This window comes from Oryctolagus cuniculus, chromosome 9 (genome assembly GCF_964237555.1).
Source record: "Oryctolagus cuniculus chromosome 9, mOryCun1.1, whole genome shotgun sequence".
In the NCBI taxonomy this organism is placed as follows: domain Eukaryota; kingdom Metazoa; phylum Chordata; class Mammalia; order Lagomorpha; family Leporidae; genus Oryctolagus; species Oryctolagus cuniculus.
The window spans coordinates 130477334-130501070 of NC_091440.1; the positions used below are offsets into that span (position 1 = coordinate 130477334).

The 23737-nt window shown below is 48.0% G+C and overlaps 1 protein-coding gene across 3 annotated transcripts in view; it reads right to left on the reverse strand.

The window, feature by feature from the left end:
- The window catches only part of CPNE8 (copine 8), a 263087-nt gene extending 240673 nt beyond the window's left edge, over window positions 1-22414 (reverse strand). For 2 of the 3 annotated variants that reach the window (XM_051850927.2, XM_002712675.5), the window contains exon 1: window positions 22044-22414. In XM_051850927.2, coding sequence (XP_051706887.2) covers window positions 22044-22165 — 122 coding nt within the window. In that variant the 5' untranslated portion in view covers window positions 22166-22414. Of the gene's footprint in view, window positions 1-20067; window positions 20145-22043 lie in introns of those variants that run through there. The other variant, XM_070049629.1, reaches the window with a different exon arrangement.
- Between the last annotated feature and the right edge of the window lie 1323 nt (window positions 22415-23737).

Consider the following 23737-nt stretch of genomic DNA (forward strand, 5'->3'; position numbering starts at 1 on the left):
AAGAATGACACGTAACTGGATTATTATCTATTTGCATCGATTTTATAAATTTAGTTTCCTTTGGTTTTGTTAAAATTTTTTTTTTCTCAAGTTCAAGATGTAATGATTAATTGTCAAATTGTATCAAGAGCCAATCTGAGAATTTGGCTTATGTGAGGATTTTTTTCCATGCCCATCTGGAAAAAATAATTATGATTTTCTCAAATGCAAATTCAGAGCTGTTCACAATTAGTAAAATTACCTTCACATTTCTAGAGCCACACCTGCATTTATATATATCAGGATTTGTTCATGACAAACTCCAAAACTAAAGAGATGTTTTCAAGAAAAAGTAACTATTTGACTTCAATCCTTTGGTAGTCAGAACTTCCATCAAGACACTTATAAGAATAATTTAAAACTTAAATTTGGGGTCCAGAGTTGTGATGTAGCAGGTAAAGCCACCACTTGTAGTGGCAGCATCCCATATGGGCACTGGTTCAAGTCCTAGCTGCCCCACTTCTGATCCAGCTCTCTGCTATGCTCTGGGAAAGCAGTGGAAAATGGCTCAAGTCCTTGGGCCCCTGCACCCATGTGGGAAGACCCGGAGTAGGCTCCTGGCTTCAGAATGGCGCAGCTTCAGCTGTTGCAGCCATCTGGGGAGAGAAGCAGGATGGAAGACCTCTCTCTCTCTCTCTGCCTCTCCTGCTCTCTCTGTTTAACTCTGAATTCCAAATAAAATAAATAAATCTTTCAAAAAAATGAAACCTTTAAAAAAAAAACCCTTAAATTTGAAATTTGCAAATACCTTCAGAAGCATTAGGTATCTTGTTATCTTTTATTAGGCTTTTTTTTTTTTTACATATGTAAGGACTAACAGAAATTCCTGAAGTCTTACTTAATTCACAAATGGTTTCTATGCACAAGCAAATATAAGTCAAACAAAAGTAGGGCTATTATTCTCTTCTGCAGTATCCTTGATTTTTTTTTTCTTGCCCTGATTTCTAAAACCTGTCTTAATTATTGGTGCATTCGCCAAGACCAAAGTCTAAAATGCCTACTTTTGGTACTGTAATGACATTCTGTAGGTCTGTGATTACATGACTTAAGAGTAAGAAACCTCAGCCATTTCTAATTTGACTTTAGCTTCGTCTCAAAATAGAGATGATGATAATAACAATAAAACCTACCTCACCAGCTGGCTGTAAGCAGAACAGGAGGTAACACAAAGAAAAATGCTTAGAACAGCACAAGACACAGAGCAAGTACTTCGTGAATAATAACTAGTGTAGTAATTCATGACTTCAATAACACAACGGGCAGGCTTGGGGATTATGATCTCTACATTGTTAACTTTTTCCTCTTGTTATAATTTCACGTCCAATATTACTACAGTAAGATAGCTTTTAAAATGAGTTATTCAAGCCTCCCAATCAAGAACATAAATAATGATAATACATCATTCAATAATTACCCTTCTTTTTCTGTGTCAGGCAATGCTAATTTCTGTCATAAACACTGTCTCGCATAATTCAATAATTTATGATGCGAAATAAAGGATATTCTGTGGCAGGAAAAAATAATATATTAGACTGCAATTAAATTAATATTTCAAACCATTTCAGTGATAATTTAGCATAAAAGAGAACACATAATACAACCACTACAACTACAGAGCTGGCAGCCAAGAGTTCCACCACTTCCTAGATGAACTGCCTCGGTTTTCTCATCGGTGAAAACCTGAGCTGCATCTTGCGCACTGTGTGGTGTGGGGAGTGAATTAGCTGTCAGGAAGCACTCAGAGCAGCACCCAGCACGCAGCGCACACTGGACAAAGGCTCCAGGGGAAACACACGGCGTCATTACGTGCAGGCCGACGCGGAGCTCCCGCGGCTTCTCCACGCTCCTATTTGCTTCCGTGAAATTGTGTAAAGGCTGAGGGGTCTCCCAGAAAAATGAAGAAGGAAAATCACGATCTGTTTGTGGGGCTGCACCGCTGGTCCCAGCTAGGGTCGGATCGCAGAGAAATGCAACAGGAACCTCCGGAAGGAACCTCGCCCGAGAGAGCCTGCAGCTCACACTGGAGACCCAGATGCAAAGACAAGGCCCTGACCCCGGCACTCAGGAGGTGTGCCACACAGCACACACCTATGAACGTATGATGTAAACAGGTGACAGAGTTCAGGGTGTTCATGAAGGGGTGTCCCCGAGAAACAGAGTCTGGAGGAGCCATGCACAACCACAAAGACTCAGTACCTCAAGGGAGACAAGCACCAGGAAGCAAGGGCAGGGTTCTAGGATGGCAGAGAGCAAGTCCTCTGCACCAACAGGCTGCCACTGCCCCCAGCACTTCAACAGCAGCAGCAGGGGCTCCGCGGAGGCAGCGGGAAAGAACGGAGGCCCTCCCCCTGTAGAGGCAAGGCGCTGCCACAGGCCAAGAGGAAGCCACAGCCAGGCAAGCAATATCCAAGGTGCAAATCCAAGGCAAACAACCGGACTCGCATCTTATCTAAGTCACTGCAGCACCCATGTGAGTGCAAACAGGGTGTGCGAATGTCTTAGTAAATGCACAGAGAGGTGCTGGGTTGGCATCGCCTGTCATCTCCCCATGGTGGGGAGACCGTGGGATTTTTGCATTCTTCTTTGTTCTCTTCAACACAGATTTTTAGCTTTTTTCAGCAATGATCATATAGTACTTTTCTACAGTAATGCTGAAAATATAGTTTTCTCAAAATTTGTTTTAATCTTTGTCATACTGTTAATGATACAATACTGCAGGCTTAATGAATTGTGACTTTTATTTTTATTTTTTTAAGATTTATTTTTATGTATTTGATAGTTACAGCAAGAGGTAGACAGGGCAGGAGAAATAGAGAGAGGTCTTCCATCCGCCAGTTCACTCCCCAAATGGCCAGAGCTGAGGAACACCTTCTAGGTCTCCAACATGGGTACAGGGGCCCAAGCACTCGGGCCATCTTCTGCTGCTTTCCCAGGCCATTAGCAGAGAGCTGGATTGGAAGTGGAGCAGCCAGGCCTGGAACCGGTGCCCATATGGGATGCCGGCATTTCAAGTCAGGGCTTTAACCCGCTGCCCAACTCTTTTAAAATCTACTATTTGAGTAAAATTAGTCTATTTTCTCTTGATTACTGTTTACAGCCCTTGCCTACATTCCTGCTGAACTGTGGTCTTTTTACTCGTTAGTTGTTGAATTATTTATTTAGTGTAGCAGGCCTTTGACTATAATATAAATCAAAAATATCTAATCTGAAAAATGTTTTTTTTTAAAAAAAAGTGGGGCCAGCATAGTGGTATAGTGGGTAAAGCTGCCACCTGCAATGCCAGCATCACATATGGGTGCTGGCTCGAGTCCCAGCTGCTCCACTTCTGATCCAGCTCCCTGCTAATGCACCTGGGAAAGCAGCAGCAGATGGCTCCAGTGCTTGGGCCCCTGCATCCACGTGGGAGACCCGGAAGAAGCTCCTGGCTCCTCGCCCAGCCCCAGCCATAGCAGCCATGTACAGAGTGAACCAGCAGGTCAAGATTCCCTCTCTCTAACGCTGCCTTTCAAATAAATTAAGAAAATCTTATTAAAAATCTTTTAAAATAAAGTGATGAACTCCTGAAAAATACTTTCCTAAAAATTGCAGATTTGGGGGAGGAGAACACTGACTATCTTCACCCTGTGATCCACGGTTCTCCATCTACTTCAACTGAAAGCCACTATGATGATGAGTCTCTTGCTCAATGATAGAAATTTTCAAAATACTTTATTGACGTTATCCCATACAATCCTCACAGCTACTGCACAAGACATTTTCATCCCCATGTACAAACAGGACCCCAGGGAGACGAACTATCTCAACTTTCACAGTGGGTAATGTCAGAGCTGCCATTAAAACCGAGACCTTCCTAGCCTTGAACTTTTTTCTCTGCCTCTTAATGTGTTACCCTAATTAAGTTACAACACTAGAGACTGTACATAATCCTTTTTCTTAATCCCTCCTCCTGCCCACTCAAGAAGCTTAACCACACTTCAGATCACTAGTGTAAGTGGCCAATGAGCTTGCAATATTTTACAAAACTGGCTAGGCTGGAAGTCTTTGAAGATGTACAGTGTCTCGCAGAGCCCATGCATGAGGCATGTCTGGTGCAAGAGGAGTTAATGGACCACAGTGAGTCCACAAATCGCCCTGAACTGAAAGCCGAGGCTGACACTTCACTCAGCATCAGCTCAGACGCTGCTGCCTTCAAGGCACCATTTCCAAAGTGTGATGATCACAGAACGGGGTTTCCCAATTGTTCTGTTCCTGTGTACGTTAGCTGCTAAGCAGTACGTCACTACTTTAACAGTGACAGAATTCACTCATGTTCAGGGTCAACATTTCAACACTGCATCAGAAAATATCTACAGTATCTACCCACAGCTTGGTCTCAAGTCAGCTCTCCATGAGATGTGTGCATCAAAATGCATCTATGCCAATGAGGCCACTGATGCTTCGACAAAGTAAGGCAAGACTGTCAGAATGTTTGTTCTCTGCCACATTCTAAACAGTATCTTCTGTAATCTCTCTATGTGACTGGGTAATTCAAATGTACCAAAGAGCAACCCACGATCTGCAGACTCAACAACACAATGTAAACAGAAGAAGCCAACAGTCTAGAATAGGAATCTGAGTGCAAGCACAACCAACCAGCTGAGACAGCGAGACTGAAAATAACTTTCCAGCCTTATTACAGGTAATTAGACCAGAGATGTACCCTTGATTCAAAGAACTCATCTAGGTAAAAACAAACAAACAAAAAGCCTCAGCAACAACTGTGATCCCACGATACACACAGTTCTACAGATCCTAAAAAATAACTAAATGAAATAGGCATAGGCAACGACTTGGCCATCTTGCCTTTTCACAATGGAGGTATACTTAACTCCTCGGATGCTGCACCTGACCTTGCTTTATGCCCACTACGCACGGTCTCCACTCATCCCAGGTAATATACTTTCCTTTCTTCAACTACATATTCAATACACAACTGCTAAGCACTTTTCCCATTCAAGACATCAGACTAGAATCTGAGTGGGATACAAAGACAAAACATAGTTCCCGGCCTACGATAATGTGTATTTAAATAATTGTCTGATACTCCAGCAAATGTTGATTCAACAAGCACTAAGTTACTAAATGCCACATAAAGGATCTGGTGTCAGAGACTCTCATATGAACACCTCAGCTCCTGGCCCTAGACTATTTATATTCCACTAAAGAGAGCATTCTACAAACAAATATGTGCAGTAAAATGTGTATCATAAATGCATTACAGATTACAGAAAGGGAAGGGACCAGGAGACGTCTGTGTGTTGAGAATGACGCTTCAACTACCAGTAGACTCCCAGGCAAGGCATCCACAAGGGGCAGAACTATTCCCACGAGAGCAAGCCATGGTGCACATCACGGTTGTCTCAGGAAATACAAGTGATCTGAAATGGCTTCTCACTATGTTCTCAAATCTGTATATATGAAACACTTGAAAATATTGTAACTTAAATAAAATTTATTTTAAATGTGAAAAAAAGTAGTGGGTATGGAGAGCAATTGTGTGCAAGGCACGGAGAGAAGGAGATGTGGCTAAAATATTAGGTCCGGTTTCCTTACTGCACAGTCAATGAAAGAGTGAAATAAGAGAATAATGGGGTTCCTTCCCTTTCTGAGTTGACCCCTACCAGCCCAATCTTCAGGATTTGCAGCAGGGTAGAAGGGGTTGGCCAGGACAAGATTTGAGGTTGGAAAAGCCCAAGAACTTGCCCTGGTCTCTGGCTGCTGAGAAGGCCTAGGCATGGTAAGAGGTGAGGAGGAAGAGGAAGAACGGAAGGCCAGGACTCAAGACTGCAACCACAGACCCAAGATAACAGGGGGACACAGTGAGGTGTTACAGACACAAGATAACAGGAGGACACAGTGGGGTGTTACAGACACAAGATAACAGGAGGACACAGTGGGGTATTACAGACACAAAGTAACAGGAGGACACAGTGGGGTGTTACAGACACAAAGTAACAGGAGGACACAGTGGGGTGTTACAGACACAAAGTAACAGGAGGACACAGTCACCTGTTGGAAAGCAAATGGAATCTTCCAGAGTTCACATACATAGGTTGAAAACTCTAACATTTTTCTGATGATGTTCCTGAGAACTGCAGGTTTCCACCACGTAGCTTACTGAGAACTGCTGGTTCAGACCATACAATGACAGCATTTTATGTTGGGACTTGTCCACCAGTCATTATCATCATCACCACCAGTCTGAAACTTATCCACCCATTTACTGCTCTGAGTCAAACAAGTTGGCCTTATGATTTTTTTTTTCTTATTTTAAAGTTAGCACCATCAATGAGGTTTGTGTCTCTGGAAGTACTTGATGTAATGAAGCATGACACCACTTTAAGCTACATATAATCCATTAAGCACTTAGATACTTCAGTGTGCTACAAGCACTTGGGAAATTACTTAGGCAATCCAACAAAACTTTACAGCCAGACAAGTGTAAGCAATGGCTTGATTTATGGATGGAGACTTAAATAAACACAGTTTCTGACGGCGCACAAGCAAAGTTCTGTTTCGCCCTTTTTCCTGGGGAAAGCTCTCCTGCCTTTTCCCTCTTCCCATTCTTCACATGGATTTATTGTTGGAATTTTCCAAAAGCTGGTCTTGTGCTTTGTGGCTCAAAATTTAAGCTGGCAGAGCACGGGGTCTAGAATATAGCACATGAGCACAGGCACAACCTACTGCACCCACCAAAGAGCTCTCCATACCACAAACCACGCCCCAGGGAGACGTGGGGTGCTGCTGCACGCTGCAGTCACAAGGAACTTAGAAGAAATACTCTTTCCTAGACGAAGTCTTCTGTGGGAGGGGGATGTTCATTTACTTTCCTAGTTAGATACATTATACAGATGGCCTACATGCAAAAATCTACTATTTCTCTTTTTTTAAAGATTTATTTATTGATTTATTTAAAAGGCAGGGTGGAAGAGAGCTCTTCCATCCACTGGTTCACTCCTCAAAATCACACAACAGCCCAGCCCTAACCAGGCTAAAGCCAAGAGTCAGGAACACCACCCTGGTCTCCCACACAGGCGGGAGGGACTCAAATACTTGGGGCACCGTCTGCTTCCTTGCCAGGCACCTTAGCAGGAAGCTCGGTCAAAAGTGCAGAGTAGGGGCCAGCGCTGTGGCGTTGCAGGTTAACACCCTGGACTGGAGCACCGGTTCAGGACCGGGCTGCTCCACTTCAATCCAGCCCTCTGCTATGGCCTGGGGGAGCAGTAGAAGATGGCCCAAGTCCTTGGGCCCCTGCACCCACGTGGGAGACCTGGAGAAGCTGCTGGCTCCTGGCTTCGGATCAGCATAGCTCTGGCTGTTGCAGCCAATTGGGGAGTGAACCATCGGATGGAAGACCTCTCTCTGTCTCTCTGCCTCTCCTCTCTCTGTGTAACTCTGGCTTTCAAATAAATAAAAATAAATCTTAAAAAAAATGCAGAGTAGCCAGGACTTGAACTGGCACTCTGATGGGGACACAAGCATCCCAGGCAGCAGCTGCTAACCCCCTGTGCCATCAGGCTGGCCCTGCGACGCCTCTGTTTCGACAGAGCACTCGGCTCAGAGAGACTAAACAATCATCTCTCTGTCACCATTTAGAAAGTGCTGTGTCCTCTTCAAACCCGGCTTCACTCCACTTGACAACAATATAAGTTAACTTTTCATTTCTTCACCAGTAAAACCACAGAGACAATATATAAACTAAGAATGAACAATTGTGTTATTATATAGTCAGTCATTTTAACGTTCTCATGATGTGTAATTTTGAGAGGGTATAATATTCTTAAGGGTATAAACACACTCAAATTCACAAGTGCCCGGGTTCATGTTTCCAATCTGTCCATCAAGCAGCAAACATTTATTGAAAACCTTTTACGTACAAAGTTAGGTTTCTTTAAATAATCAATGACAAAACTGAATACGTACTATTTAAGTCAGCTGAGGAGATAGGCATGCAAAAGTCTAAATAAATTTAATCAAAAACAAATAATGAACTAGCAATACAAGAAATACAGATGGGAATTCAAAGGAAGGAACAACTAATTCCAGTTGCAAAAATCTATTAAAAGATCTCCAGGGGCTTGCGTTGCGGTGCAGCAGGCTAAACTGCTGTCTCACACAGGACACCGGCATTTCAGGAGGAGGCTTAACCTCCTGTGCCACAAGGCCAGTCCCAGGGTGCTTGGTCTTTCTCCTACGAACTAAAGGGAGAAACTCAGAAAGCGTCAACAAATGAGAATCAGACAATCCCGCCTCTGTGTAAGCTGTTAACCGAGGAACACGTGAAGAAGAGCCAAGAAGTTAGGTCTAGAGCCACACAGAACAATCCAGAGAACACCTTTATTATCTGGGAGACCACTTCCAGAACCACAGAGCAGGCAGCAGACTCAGGGAGAGGGTGACAGACACTCGGGACCATGCACTGAACAAGTCTCGGGGTGACAAAGCAGTTGTGAGAGAAACCTCTCGAACCACTGTGAAGTTCCTGGAACATGGCCAGCCAAGAGGGACGATGACAAAGAAACAGCAGCCATGCCGCGGAGCTTGGTTCACTTTATTTCAACTCATCTCTTTCCCACAAGGTCCACATGTCCCTTCCAATCCTTCCAGACACTGCTGGAGCAGCTGGCGCTGGGCACCAAGGGATCAATTAGCACACAAGGCTGAGTCTGCGCACCATCCCTATGGTGCACTTCCATACTTGCCAAGGAGGCACAAAAGGTAACAAACAGCAATATAACACAAAAGTTAAGCCCAGGAAAGGCACACGCAGGGCAGGCCTGTCAGTATCAGGCTGCCTTCATCTTCAAGATGACAGAGCCAGCTGTAGATTCCCACTGAAAGGAACAACTAGACCAGCAAAACAATCAAGAGTCCTCAGAGAGGATGTTCAGCACAGGGAAGCCTTTGAAATCTAAGTGGCTGGTGTGAGATACAGCCTGTCAGAGTAGCCCTTCAACACAATCTCGGATGCCAGAATTAGGACCCAAATTACCAAACTCTCACATGGTCACACAAAGGTTTAAAAGCCAGTGTCCAAGGGCACAGAGCCGTATGTAACAGGCAATAATTATAACATGTTGATGCAAAGTAATATTTTCTAAATATATTTATGCATATATATAAAGACTATTTGCCCTATCACTTTTTTCTTTTGTACAAAGTATTTTTATTTATTTGAAAGGCAGAAATAGACATCTCCCTTCTTCTGGTTCACTTTCCAAAAGTTCACAACAGGTGGTGCGGGCCCAGGCTGAAGCCAGGAGACAGGAACCCCATGCAGGTCTCTCAAGTGCTTGGAAGAACGTGAGCCATCATCTGCTGCCTCCTAAGGAGGGCATCAGCAGGAAGTCACATCACGAGGGGAGGAAGGACTCACACCAGACGCTCTAGTAAGGGATACAACCAGGAGCGGAGGCAGGACTCACACCAGACGCTCCAGTATAGGATACAACCAGGAGCGGAGGCAGGACTCACACCAGACGCTCCAGTAAGGGATACAACGTCCCAGGTGGCGGCTTAACCACCCCATCACTTTCCCCTCATTTACTTCCTTTTATTTAAAAAAAAAAACTGAAAAAAATACACAGAATTCCATTAAATATTACTCATTAAATAGTCATATTGATCTGATTAAAACTTTATGAATCATTTTAAACACATGGAAGGAATTATCTCTTTAGAAGACACTCTGAAATAATTTGTTTTTCAATTTACATTATTTGAGAGGGGGATGGGGGAGGGGGGTGGGGGGAGGGGGAGAGAGAATCTCAATTACCCACAGCAGACAGACAAAGCCTAGGAATTCAATCAAGGTCTCCAGTGTGGGTGGCATGGACCCAACTACTAGAGCCATCACGGGCTAACTCGCAGAGTGAATACTAGCAGGAGGCTGGGACCAGGAACACGGCCAGGACTCAGATTCAGGCACTATGATTTGGTATACAGGTGTCCCAACTGACACCTTAACTGCTAGCAAAATGCTTGCCCCTGAGACAAATGTTTTATAAAAAGGAAACATCATTTTTTTTTCTTTAATTAAGCATAAGTGACTACCACTCAGCTTAGCTAGTCTGCAAATGGGTACTGACACTCATAAGCTTTCCTCAAATCACAGCATGTCAGTATCTTTTTTCAAGTCCCTTTTCAGCTATCATAGAATAACTGAAGCTCCAACTGATGTTGACCCTTTCTCTGAAAGCTAAGATCCAGGTAAGTAACAAGACTATCAAAGGTCACAGAGCCAGTGCCAGACACAGACCACAAGCTTGGGAATTTCCAACTTGACTCTGCTGAAGAATTCGACTGGAAGCAACATCCCAAAGACAGAATGATGCAACCACAGCAAAGAAATCAAAACCACTTCATTTAAATCACAGTAAATATCCTGACTTGAAAATCCATCATCTTTTAGGGAATAGATTCCAAACATCTAATTTAAATTACCAATTAGGAAAAAGGTTCACTATAAACTTAATATCGATCACATCTCCATTTTCCAAAGCCTGCAAGGAAGCGTGCGATGAAATCAGAGGCTGAAAAATCAATTGCAGTCTGCCCTCCAGTAGCTCTGCTTTCCCAATTAATTTGAAGGCTGAGATATCGAGGAAGTCAGATAATAAGCATGTCCCAAATAGGAGGTAATTTAGGTGAGTTTAACAAATTCAGTCACAGTGTGGTTCTAAGGGTCTCTGTCACTCCCATGCTCTCACTCTAGCCCTCTCTCTCTCATATTCTTTGCTTAGAGCTGGCAACATAAAACCTGTTAAAGACACTAAGGAAGGCCTGAGCTGCTTCACCTACCTGCAAAACCACAAACAGTGTGATCCGCCCTTCGCAGGGGACAGAAGAGGTCTGTGGGGACGCCCAGCATCCTGCACACCAAGAGGCTACCCTGGCAGGAACTGGCAGGCTGGGGCCCGTGCTGCAGCACAGCAGGTAGAGCCGCCCTCCCCAATCCACCCAACCCATGCGGTCACCTGTACGAGTCCTGGCTGCTCCACTTCCAATCCAGCTCCCTGATAATTTACCTGGGAAAGCAACAAAGATGGCCCAACTGCTTGGGCCACCGCCACCCACATGGGAGACCCAGAAACAGCTTTGGACTCCAAGCTTTGGTGTGGCCCAGCCCCAGCTGTTGCACACATTTGGAGAGTAAACCAGCAGATGGAAGACCCACCTCTCCTTCTAACTCTGCCTTTCAAATCAATAAAAATAAATGTTAAAAAAAAAAAAAGAGGCTGGCACCCTGGTTCACTTGGTTAATCCTCCACCTGTGGTGCCAGCATCCCATATGGGAACCGGGTTCTAGTCCCGGTTGCTCCTCTTCCAGTCCAGCTTTCTGCTGTGGCCCAGGAGTACAGTGGAGGATGGGTCGAGTGCTTGGGGCCCTACACCCACATGGGAGACCAGGAGGAAGCACCTGGCTCCTGGCTTTGGATCAGCCCAGCACCGGCCGTGGTGGCCATTTGGGGACTGAACCAATGAAAGGAAGACCTTTCTGTCTCTCTCTAACTCTACCTGTCAAATAAAAAAAAAAAAAAGAAAAAGAAAAAAAGAACCTGCAGGCTCTCAGAAAGTGTCACAGTTCTCAAAATGACTATGTAACCACTATTAAGGCGAACTAAGGCTGAGAAATGTGTTGGCTTCGACTAGTTGTGGCAATTATAATCCTATCTCTGGTTCATTATATTCCCTGACATTTGAGACTGTTCATAACAAAATTAGACTGTCATTTGTTATTTATTATATCTATACACACACACAGAGCCAATTGGCAAGGTAAAAAATACCAACTTACAATCAAGGTAGCTCAGCATAGTGTGCAGATATTTTCAATATTTAAGTAATTATTGTATTTAAGTGAAATATTGAGTTTGTCATAAAGGGCAACCCTGGAATTAAGTATTACTGAAAAGCTAACATGTTAGGTGGCGACTTCTGAATTATTAAGAAAGCAGTGGACTGAAACAGTAGGGCCTGAGGTCAATTCGCAACTCCACTGGGAAGTCTGAATGTCACACAGTCAATTCAGTTCATCTTCCTCTGCCTTTTACCCATGCAGTCCACACCTTCTCCATGTTTCCTCCTTGCCCTGCCTGCTGATTTCTAGTTAAATTGTCCTCATGTGATTTAACTGTCTAAAGCTGCACTAGGTAACTCACGTTGGAGGAAAGGTAGCTATCAGTGCTTGGAAATTAGGGCTGCAAATGAGTGACGGGGAGGCTACTCCTCCGAATTGTTCTACTTGCGGCTCTCACCGAAGGGGGACTGAAAACCACAGCAGAATTCTGTGTTTCCCATCCATGGAGGAATCTTCCCTTTGTGATGGTGGTAGCTGGGTCCCAGCTTTGTAACTGCTCCTCAGTTACTCATGGATACTGATAGGAAGACACCCCACCCTTCAAGCCTATGATAATTTATAGAGGAGAGACTGAACATGGCTAGTGGGCAAAGAACACTTACAAATCAAACATACACTGATAAGCAACTCAACTCGGCCTCCTACTGGGTACGTGACTCAGACTGCACTACCTCAACACTCTCTGAACCTCAATGTCCCCACCTGCAAATGGGGCAACGCATTGCATTTTACAAAACCGCTTTCAGGAGTGACTGAATTAGCCTATGTTAAGTGCTTTTCTGCCTCACAGATTTTTGACACCAGTTTAAATAAACTATACAGCAAATATCCCAAGATTTCCTATTTCTTAGCTTCACTAGTATCACTTATGTTTAAATTCCTGTACTGTCTGATAAACAGAAACATATCCTGGACTACCAATCATATTTTGCTCCTTCAGAACGTGTGAGGCACTGCTCTTCCTAGAAGAAGTTGACATAATACCCAACACCTGGAGAAGGGCTGCCTGGTGGCTAACAGGCGTGCCTGGCTGGGAGGCACGACCACCGAGGGTTATCCTCACCTTGCAAATGTTAAGGAACCGTGTGTTGGTGATGAATTAGCTCCCAGAGCAGGCAAAGCACCTGCTAAACACAACTCCATTTATGACTGGCAGTGAGCACTTGCCCTGCTCCTGCCTGTGTGGTCATCCACAGATGGCAACTGATAACCAGGATCTGCCTTGCCACATGTCCAACACAGAAGAGCTGTCTTAAATGGTAGCCTACTGATTTACTGCTCCGAGAGAATGTGCTGGAATGTTCTTTTGTAGTAGAGTACTGCCTAGCTGTGAAATCCTAAGAGTTGCACATTTCTGATTGTGTGTCTTTGCAGGGGTAGGTGTAGGGGTGGAATCTGCAGAAACTGGGTATGCATATCCCAACACTGACCCTACCTGACTGACCGTTGTCTCGTTCTATACACCCCCACCACACACACACACACACACACACACACACAGAAGTATTGAGCCTGGGAAGCAATGCACTCTCGTTACCATGCAGCTTCTTAATCATTATATTGCTGCCCTATTTCCATGGCCTCCCACAGACTGTAAATTTTCTCAATGCAGGTGCCGTCTTCTCTACTGCTTGCCAGGCAGTAAAATACCAAGAGCAACTGGACAAGACTGAGAGCCATCCAGTGCTTCCCATGTGACAGGCACTTGCTGGGCATGACATGGACTTTATTTCATTTACCTGGGCAACAACACTGAAAATTTGGCGTCTAAGTCAATCCTGTGTTACTGATTTGGTGCTAAGATTGCCAAAGTTGCAGTAAGTGACCCAAAATAACATTCCACAAAGGGAGAAAACAGACTTAAAGTCATCTGACTTCCAATTCAATTTTCTTGCTGCTATCCTCTGCTGCCCCAAATTCTCATTAATCTCTGAACGCAACTTTCTTGTGGGAATAAGAAGTCTTTAGAAAGGTGAAGCCAGTGGTTCAGCCTCGATTCTGCACAGAGGAATGGGGGGTCTGAAACAAGCTTAAACCCCCTTGAGAAGGTAACTTATTAATAACCCCAGCACCAGAAAACCGTCCCAGGGAAAAGTCAGAGATTTTAAATGCCTATGAATGAGCATGCTCATTGTTAGCATCGTTCTGAATAGCCACTGTTAGAAAAAGTTTCTAGAAAACGAGAGATAAATTAAATGAACAGACTACAGTATTCCTGTATCATAGAACACAGCACAGAAGTGGAAAGTCACGTTTCAAAGACTAATGACAGCAACGAAGGCATGGTATAACATTAATAGAAAGATACTAGAAATATATGACTACAAATTCTATGAATATATAATTATATTCAATGCATTATACAGAGGTATTATACACGTGATGTTGTAACCAAGACATGAACTCATTTCTCCTAGTTTGATGGAATAGTGGGTAATTTTTATTTCTGTATTATATTCTTTCGTCATACTAAGTATTTAACATCACAGAGTTTTAATGTGTTTGTACTTATTATATATATAAATATATTAACTTAGTTTCTCAAACACATATAAGGGGGACTGGCATTGTGGCACAGCAGATAAAGCCACTACTTGTGACACCGGCATCCTATATCAGTGCCAGTTTGAGTCCCAGATGCTCCACTTGCAATCCAGCTCGCCACTAATGCATCTGGGAAGGTAACAAAAAGATGGCCCACATGTTTGGGCCCCCATCTCTGATGAGGAGAGCTGATGGAGTCCCAGGTTTCTGGCTTCAGCCTGGCCCTGTCCCACTCATTGTGGCCACTTGGGACTGAGCCAGAGGATGGAAGATATTCATTCTCTGTCTCTCTCCCTCACTCTGCCTTTCAAATAAATAAATATTCTCTAAGATGTAAGAGATAGAGCCTATTACAAATTATTCCCACTTTGTGGATTAGGAAATCGAGGCACAGGCAGCTGAGTATTTCTCCCAGGTCTCAGAGCTATCCAGTGGTAGGGCTCATCTGGCTCCACACCCGTGCTCGGTAAAGCTTAGCAAACGTGGCTATTACAAGCAAGCAGGACTAGTGCCCAGCACAGCTGAAGAACAGCCCAAGACCCCTTGAGAGGAACTGTACTTCTCCCCTGCCCCGAGTAGGCTGGAGCAGCAGGAACAGGGTCTGTCTGCAGCAAACATCTCCCCGAAAGGCCGCAGTGCCGCTGCTCTCAAAGCCCTCCCAAGGACCGCTGCCAGACTCACCTCCTCCACGTCCCAGGGCTGCCCCTGAGCTGCTGGCAGCCCCAAAGCTCAAACTCCAGGACAGGGGTCCAGTGATGGGACGGCGTCGGAAGGCGTCACTCAGAAATGTCACCACGACCACTCCCACACTCAGACTTCAAAGGCACAGCTCAGACACCCTCCGAGGATAGATTTTCCTGAAATGCTGGGGCACAAGCAACCCAAATCCAGCCACACAGAGCAGTACTGGATGACTCACTCTTAAAGCACAGGTGCCCAGGAACCACCCAGCCACAGCAGGATGTGAGGGTCACAACACCCCTTCGCCCTCGGGTGGCTGGTCACGGGCCTCACCGACAGGACGACAGGCATCTAACAGCCGCAGCGTGCACAGCAACACCACAACCTGTCAACCAGCAACAGCACTGGAAAACCTGTTCACACAGTAACTCGGGCGCTCTGTCTGGGTACAGAGCAGCGGAGTGCGTGAGAGGTGGGCACTGTGGACTGGACCCCACCATGGGATCAGGCTGCTGTCATTCTTCCTCCTGTGACAATGAGAGCCGCAAGGCACCTGCTGCACACTGGGCCAGGTCTGGCGGGACCAGTCAGATTCTCCCTCTGGAGTCCTGAGTGGACTTTCACGGCTGTTCATCCCCAAGAGTTGCTAGCCCTGATACATAGACACTCGCCAAGCATTCAGCACCAAAGCATGGAGAACCTGCACAATGAAGGGACTGCAGACTAAGAGAGGAGCAAAGCAGGAACATGAAAGAAGAAAGCAAAGCAAAAGGTACACTGGGTTTTAATGCTCTTCCGGCCCCCATGACAACACACTGTGGCTGCAACCTTCCATACACGATAGGACACACTCAGCTCCATCTATTTAAGTAGAGAAGTAATGACCTCGATACGGACACTGATTTTTCAAACTAATCTATTGTATTTTTCTCCCCAAACTTTTACCAATTCTTTATGGTAAAGCATTCAAAATTCTTTCTCCCAGTTTTTCTCCAGAGAAGCAGACAGTGCACGGTCATTATCTATAGTCACTCTACTGTGCAACAGAACACGCGAGCTTCCTCTGAGCTACCAGTAACTTAGTACCTGTCCATCAACCTTTCTCACTACCCTCTGCTTTTCTTCAGTAACCACCATTCTACTCTCAACATCAATGGGTTTTTATGGTTTGTATACGGCACACAGGAATGGCATCATCTAACACCTGTCTCCCTCTGCCTGGCCTACTCCACTTCACATAGGACTTCTACACTGTGGCCAGCAGCGGGGTTCCACCCTTTTCATGGCTACAGAGTATTCCACTGAGTGAATGTCTCACACTATCATTACGCATCATGGGATGAGTGATGACTGAGATTCCGCCTTCTCGGCTATCGTAAGTATCGCTGCAGGTGACTCTTCCACAGAGGACGGTGTTTCCCTTGGACACACACCCAGAAGTAGCACTGCTGGGTCTCAGGGTAGTGTCTAGCTTGCTGAGGCCCTCCATTCAGCTTTGCACAGTACCGTCATGATTTGATTGACATTCCCACCAACAGTCTGCAACAGTTGCCTTTTCTCCACATCCTTGCCAACACATGTTTGTTTTTTTTTTTGTCTTTTGGATAACAGCCAATTAAACCAACATGAGGTGATAACTCATTGTGGTTCTGATCTGCATCTCCTTGGCAATTAGTGATACTGAACATTTTTTTATGTACCCACTGGCCATCTCTAAGTCTTTGAGAAATGTCAGTTTAAATACTCTATTTTTAACTGCATTATTTGCCTTTTTTTTTTTTTACCATTGAGGTGTGTGATTTCCTGATATACCTGATTACCAACTCCTCATTAGATGTATAACTTATAAAGGTCTTCCTCCATTCTACAGGTTGTCCCTTGATCTGTTGTCTTCTGTGCTATCCAAATGTTCTTCAGTTTAATGAAATCCTACTGGCCTATCTCTGTTTTGGTTTCCTGCCTTTTTTGGGTCTGATACAATCACCATCATCATCATCTTGGCCCAGTGTCCTAAAGCAAGGGCGGAGAGCCTTTTTCCTGCCAAGGGCTATGTGAATATTTGCAACATCAGTCACAGGTCATTATAAATTACCAACCTAAAAATTAGCCTGCTATAGATTTACTGAATTTCAAGTCCCGCCTGCGACTGCATTGGCAGTGCCAAACCACGTGAGTTCACGGGCCTGCTAGGGCCCTGGGGCTAGAAATCCTCCACCACCTGTGACTCACAGCTTCTTCCTATGTTCTCTTCTAGTAGTTCCACAGCTACAGGTCTTTTATCTAGGTCCCTCGTCCATCTTCAGTTGATTTATACACATGCTAAGAGAAACATCTAATTTCATCTTTCTGCATTGGCAGATGTAGTTTCCCCAGCACCAATTACTGACAAGACTGTCCTTTTCCCAGTGCTCGATCTTGACACTTTTGTCAAAGATCAGTTGTCTGTAAACACATGAAGTTTACTTCTCAACTCTCTATTCTGTTTGGGCTATGTTTCTATTTTTCTACCGATGCCACACTGTTTTATTACTACAGTTTTGTTAGGTATTTTAAACTCAGGCAATGCAATGCCTCCTGTTTTGTTCTTTTTGTTCAAGATTGCCTTGGCTATTCACAGTCCCTTGCAGTTCCACATATTTTAGGTTTTAATAGTTCTGCAGAAAATGTCACCAATTCTAACAGTGAAAATCCAACAGCCTAATGTCTGTGCTCCCCAGCATTCAAGTCGAAATCCTAGCCCCAAGGATTTCAGGAGGCAGAGCCTTGGGGAGGATGGAACCCTCACGGGTGGGATTACAAAGAGCCACCGAAAGCTCTCATCCTCTTCCCAGCTTAGAAGCGCACAGGGAGAAGCAAGCAGCCTGCAACCCAGGAGACAGTCCTCATCCGAGCCTGACCTTGCTGACCCAGAGCTGTTCTTCCGAAGTGACTCCGCCTCCAGCACCTTGTCACAGCAGCTGAAGCTCTCTTAAGACAAGGAGCAGTAAGCCCCTTCTGTGTAAAGCTTTGCCCTTTACCAAAGACCTACACACAGTGATACAAACATTTACACCTAACAGCCTCTCCCAAAAAGCCACAATGTACATACAAAATGCATTTATCTATCTACCTCTGTAAAGGCTATGTATCTGAGCATACACCTACACTTAGTAAAATATACACAATGCTCATTATAAATTCCACAGAATACGTTCTTAAGGGTAAGTAAAGCACAATACATCAACCCCTGATTGTCACTATTTGCAAGCACCATGGTATAAACATCCCCACCATGGCCTACTGCAAGCTACAAACTGATGTCACTGCAGTAAGACAACACTGCCTAACATTTTCACCACGCAGATAAAAACTACAGAGCATAGGTGACAGTGAAGAATAAAAATAGGACCAGTGTCATGGTGTAGCAAGTTGCCACCTGCCACACCTATGTCCTATGCCAGCAGTAGTTCATGTCCCAGCTGCTCCACCTCCCATCCAGCTCCTCGCCAAAGGCCTAGGACAAGCAACAGGAGATGGCCCAAGTGTTTGGGCTCCTACCACTGCAGGAGGAGACCCAGATGAAGCTCCTGGCTTCAGACTGGCTCAGCCCTGACCACTGCTGCCATGTGGGGAATGGACTAGCAGATGGTACATCTCTCTGTCTCTCTCTCCCCCCACTTAGTTCTTTCAAAAATAAAGAAATAAGTAACAGCAAAGTGCAGTGGTTAAGAGTGGTACCTTTTGAGTATTTCCTTATTTTAAATATAATTTTTCACAAAGTTTACCTTTTAATACGTTACTCAACAACTTGCTCACAAACTCCTGTTTTAAGCCTCCCACAGCAGATGAGTCCGAGAGAGAACCAGAGCATCAGGCATTCACTGACTGCAACGACTGTGCCCAGCTCCAACCCAGCACCCCTGTGACACTGGTACAGCTTGGCCTCTGGGAAAACAGAGAAACTCCACTTGGGAGAGGAGTCGGGTTCGACCCAGAAGGAGGAGCACAAGCTCATCAAGGGGCGAACAGCAATGGGGGAAGATGCTGAGGGCAGAGCGCAGCAGGTGCCTATCACACACACAGCAGTCTGCTCCACTACACCAGGCCCCTGCACCCGGAGACCGGCCCTCGGACACACACTGTGCACCTGTGCTCATGTGGCACGAGTCTGTCAGGCCAGCCCCAGGCTTGCAGTACAACCTCCAGGACTGTAAAACCACGAGGGTGATGGGAGACGAGGCAAGAAGCACCGCCACTCCTGGGAGGACTTTCTAGAGGGCCTGGCAGAAAGCAGGCCATCAGCCAACTTCCACTTGACATTCCTCCCCCCATAGCAGGGTGGAAAAGCAGTAACAGGAGTACTGCTATAGCAGGAGCCACACCTGAGAGCGAACACAGCCTGGAAACACGCAGGGCCCCCACTGCTTTGATGATCGGCGAGCCAAGGGCTCAATCCGAGGAGAGGACAAAATAATCAAACAGCCAAGGCCTCAGGGGAACACATGGCTACTGGATATTATTTTTCCCATTGATTTTACCTCTGTATTAATCTGCTCTCAGATTTAAATAGGAATGGTACCCTGCCTTCTGAAGGTTTCAGCTCTAGGTAACCTAATTAATTTTAAAAATCCACAACTCAATAAAGCAAAGTGGAGACAAGAAGAGCTATAGAATGGGTAGAGGAGGAGGGAAGCCCCCACGTAAGCATGCCTAAGAAAGCACACCTGTCACCACCCCAACACCAAGTTCACAGGCACCACAAGCTCCCCTGTGCACTAAACCAGGCCCAGCCACCTTCGCCCAAACTCCCTCCTCTTTGTGCTGTATTTCAAGCACCCTGTGGCACCATGAACCCTGCCCCCCTCAGGCCTGTGCCTTACCTCAGTTATCACGCCCCAGGTTGTCACGTCTTAGCTAACACTTACCTCCCAGACTTCACATTTTCAGAGACGAAAGCGTCTCTTGCATTTATCACAGGACACAGCATAATTCTAGAGCAGAGATGGGGAATACCTAGCCTGCAGGCCATAGAATGCTGGTGAAATCATCAAAATTCAGTGAATCGGGGGCCGGTGCGGTGGTGTAGTGGGTGACGCCATCACCTGCAGCGCCAGCATGCCCTACAGACGCCGGTTCGAGTTCCGGCTGTTCCACTTCTTTTCTGGCTCCCTGCTAATGCAACTGGGAAAGCAGCGGAAGATGACCCAAGTGCTCGGACCCCTGCACCCATGTGGGAGACCTGAATGGAATTCCAGACTCCTGGCTTCAACTCAGCCCAGCACTAGTTATTGCGGCCATTTGGGGAGTGAACCCACAGATGGAAAAGGTTGCTCGCTCTCTCGCTCTCTCTCTCCCCTCCCAGTCTCTCTGTAACTCTGCCTTTCAATAAATGTCTTTAAATACATCTTTTAAGGAAGCGTGGGTAAGATCTCACTCCAACGCAACAACAGAAAGTCACAGAGTCAAAACTTGTACCTAGGTCTCAGAGGTCAAATCCAATCACCTCCAGTGATTACAAGATCCTGTTTTCAACAACATACAACTGACTCACTCTGATAGGAACTACTGACCCAATTCCTAAGGCACCAGTGGGAATTTAATTATGTCACTGTTTGCCCCAAAGACGCTTCTATGTCAATCTCAATCTTACAAAAAAAAAAAAAAAAAAAAAAGCAAACTGAGTCGGTAACAACTCCAAGCACAGACTAAGCACCCAGCACCCGTAACACTAAGTACTTGGGTTCGCTTTCAGGATTTTTCCCGCCTGAAAAAAAAAAAAAAAAAAAAAAAAACACCGTGCTAAGACGTAGCACGAGATCCGGCTGGATGGAGGGGTTCCTCAGGCTGAGAAAACGACGAGACCCAGCTGGCTGCGGCCGGCCAGCAAACAGGCACCCAAGCCGGGGAAAGGGGTTCTGAGTGGCCAGGGCACAACTTTCCCATCATAGCTTCCGCGGAAGTGGGTCTGATCTGACTGGGCCCCTGGGCCCCGCAGGCTCTACGGGACGCAAGGCAGGGGACCACTCCAGAATCTATGGCTGGGGCAGGAGGATGTCCGGCTGGCTACTGCCCCTGTGTGCCAACGCCCTCCCCTGGGAACCAGACGCAGCCTCGGAGAGAAAGCAGCTTCACTTGTCCAGCAGACGGGGAAAAATCTCAGGCGGCGCTGAGCGCAGCGACACCCGCAAGGCCAGGACCTGGCGCCGACGGCGGTCCCAGGAGGACGCTCACGGGGGGCGCCCCAGGCTCGCCCCTCCCCAAACACCACTCGTGAAAAATGCCGACGCCACGGTCAGGGGCACCCCAAACTTGAGAGCTCGCGTGCGCCCAAGTTCTGAACGCCAGCAGCCTCCACCGCCCGTGCGTAGGAGGATGGGGGTCTCCAAACCCAGCTCTGCTGAAGCCAGCAAGGGGCTGATCAGGGGCAAGCCAGGGGGTGGTGAGGGTGAGAGAGCGAGCGAGCGAGCGAGGGAGAGAGCGGGCTCCGGGGTCAAGGTGACCATTCGCCAAGTCTCCCTCTCCCTGCGCCCTTTCCAACTTGGTCCGCTAGAGCCCTTCGCAAACACCTCCCGCGGTGCAGCCAGCGGGGCTGCGCCCCAGGGCGGCGGGCAGAGCGAGCGCCGCGCGACCGCAGCCCTCGGGGAGGCAAGCCCCGTCAGGCCCCGGCCCGCGCGCGGGGGAAGCTGCCGCCCAGGGCCCTCGGGTGCCCGGCGCCGCCCGCGCGCCCGCTCCGCTCGGGCCCGGGACGCACCGAGGTTTCTTGGCAAAGTGGGCGACGGCCGGGCTCGGCGAGCTGAGTCACCAGCGCGGCCAACTTTTGCAACGTTTCCCAGAAAAGAGGCACCAAGTCGCGGCGCCGCAGCCCCACCCCCGGCCCCCGGCCCCCGGCGGGGACGCTCACCTGCAGGACACCGACACCTCCACGCGCGTGGCCGGCAGCGCGGCGCCGAGCGGGCTCAGGTCGCCCAGGCCGGCCGCGCTGCTGTAGCGGCTGTCCATCCTGGGCTTGCCCGGCGCCCACATCCGGAGCGCGGGCGCACTGAGAGCTCCCGGCCCGCTGCCGACAGCCCGGCCCCGGGGAGCGGGGGCGGAGGCGGGGGCGGCGCGCCGAGGCGGAGGGAGGAGCGGGCGGACCGCGCGCGGGCCCGTCCCGGGCGGGGCGCAGGAGCCGCGAAGGGGCGCGCGGGGCTCCGGGGCCTCCCGCCCGGCCCCGCGGGGGCGCCCTGCGAGGTGCCCCGGCTCGGAACGCCAGGCGCCGCGCGGCCCCGGCCGTCCAGGAGCCCCCGCCCCGCTCCGCCCCGGACCTGCGTGCGCTTCAGCTGTGTCTCCGCCCCGCACGCCGCCTCCCAGCCCGCGGCTCCCTCCTGCGATCAATCACGAGTGGACGGGCACGGCTCGCGGGATCCCGCCCTGGGCTGGACGCTGGAGGCGCGGCCGCCCCTGCACGAATGGGGCGACCCGTGCCCTGCGCGCCCCGGCCCGCGCAGTCCCCCTCAGCGCCCCCCGGGGGTCCCTCCCGCTGTGCCTGCTTCTGCACTGCCCACCCTCGGGCCCCGGAGGGCTGGGGACGAGGGAACGGTCGCCAGCCCCTCCGTCCGCAGCGGCAAACGGCGGCTCCGAATGTGGGACGAGCGGGGGCTGGGGCGGACTCCACGGTGCGGGCAAGGACTACTGGGGACGCAAAGCAGTCCCTGGGGTCCGCCGAAGCTTGGAGTGCAGCGGGGAAGACCCTCCTTCGGGCAGGGCTCTCGACGGCCCTCGGAAAGAATTTCCTTCTTGAGCCGGGAGGTTGCAAGTTTGCAATGCGACTCCGGCTCCGCGACTCCCGCCTGCCCGACCTGGACTGTTTAAGAAGCAGAGGGGAACCGGGGAGCCGGATGACAGGGTCGCCGGGCCCGTGCCACCAAGGCGGATCAGGAACGACCTTTATGGCTCGCACCTGGGCTCCGGCTCCCCCAGTGCACCTGCGGGTCCTCGGGCGCTCACCACCAGGGGGCGCCCGAGGAGAGGGCGCGGCGCCGCGGGCCCCAGGGAGGAAGGCGGGCGTGCGCCCCACTGGGCGCGCTGCACCTGCCGGCTCCGACCACGACAGTGCCCTGCATTTAACGTTCTAACCCCCTTGGAGCGGCTGAGCGTGTCCAGGCGCGCTCTTGCTGCCTCCTCCCCAGGTTCTGGCTTTTTCTTCCTTTTTTCCAAGCGTCCTGAAATCCCAGGCCTTTCTACCATGCCTAAGGGATGGTATGAATTCCGGGGAAGAGATCTAGGTGCATCGTTGTAAGCTGTTTGTTTTATAGAGCCTGCTGCAGAAATAAAAGTTGCTCACTCTAAGGGCTTCTTTCCCCCGCCCTATGGAGGGAGCTACAGTGGAGATGTGCTCAGCCACGCATACTCTAAGCGTGTCGGTTGATAAATGCTGATGCATGTGTAGAGAAGTCATCCCTGTAACATGGTGGGCCACACTGCGTCACCTCTTCTCCCTTTTGCAATCAGTCCCTCCTTTTGCCACCACCCACACCAGCCCCTCCGGGCAGCCATGAACTGTGTCGTCGTGTAAGAGTTTGCATTTCCTGTGTAAGATACATACACAGCTCATAC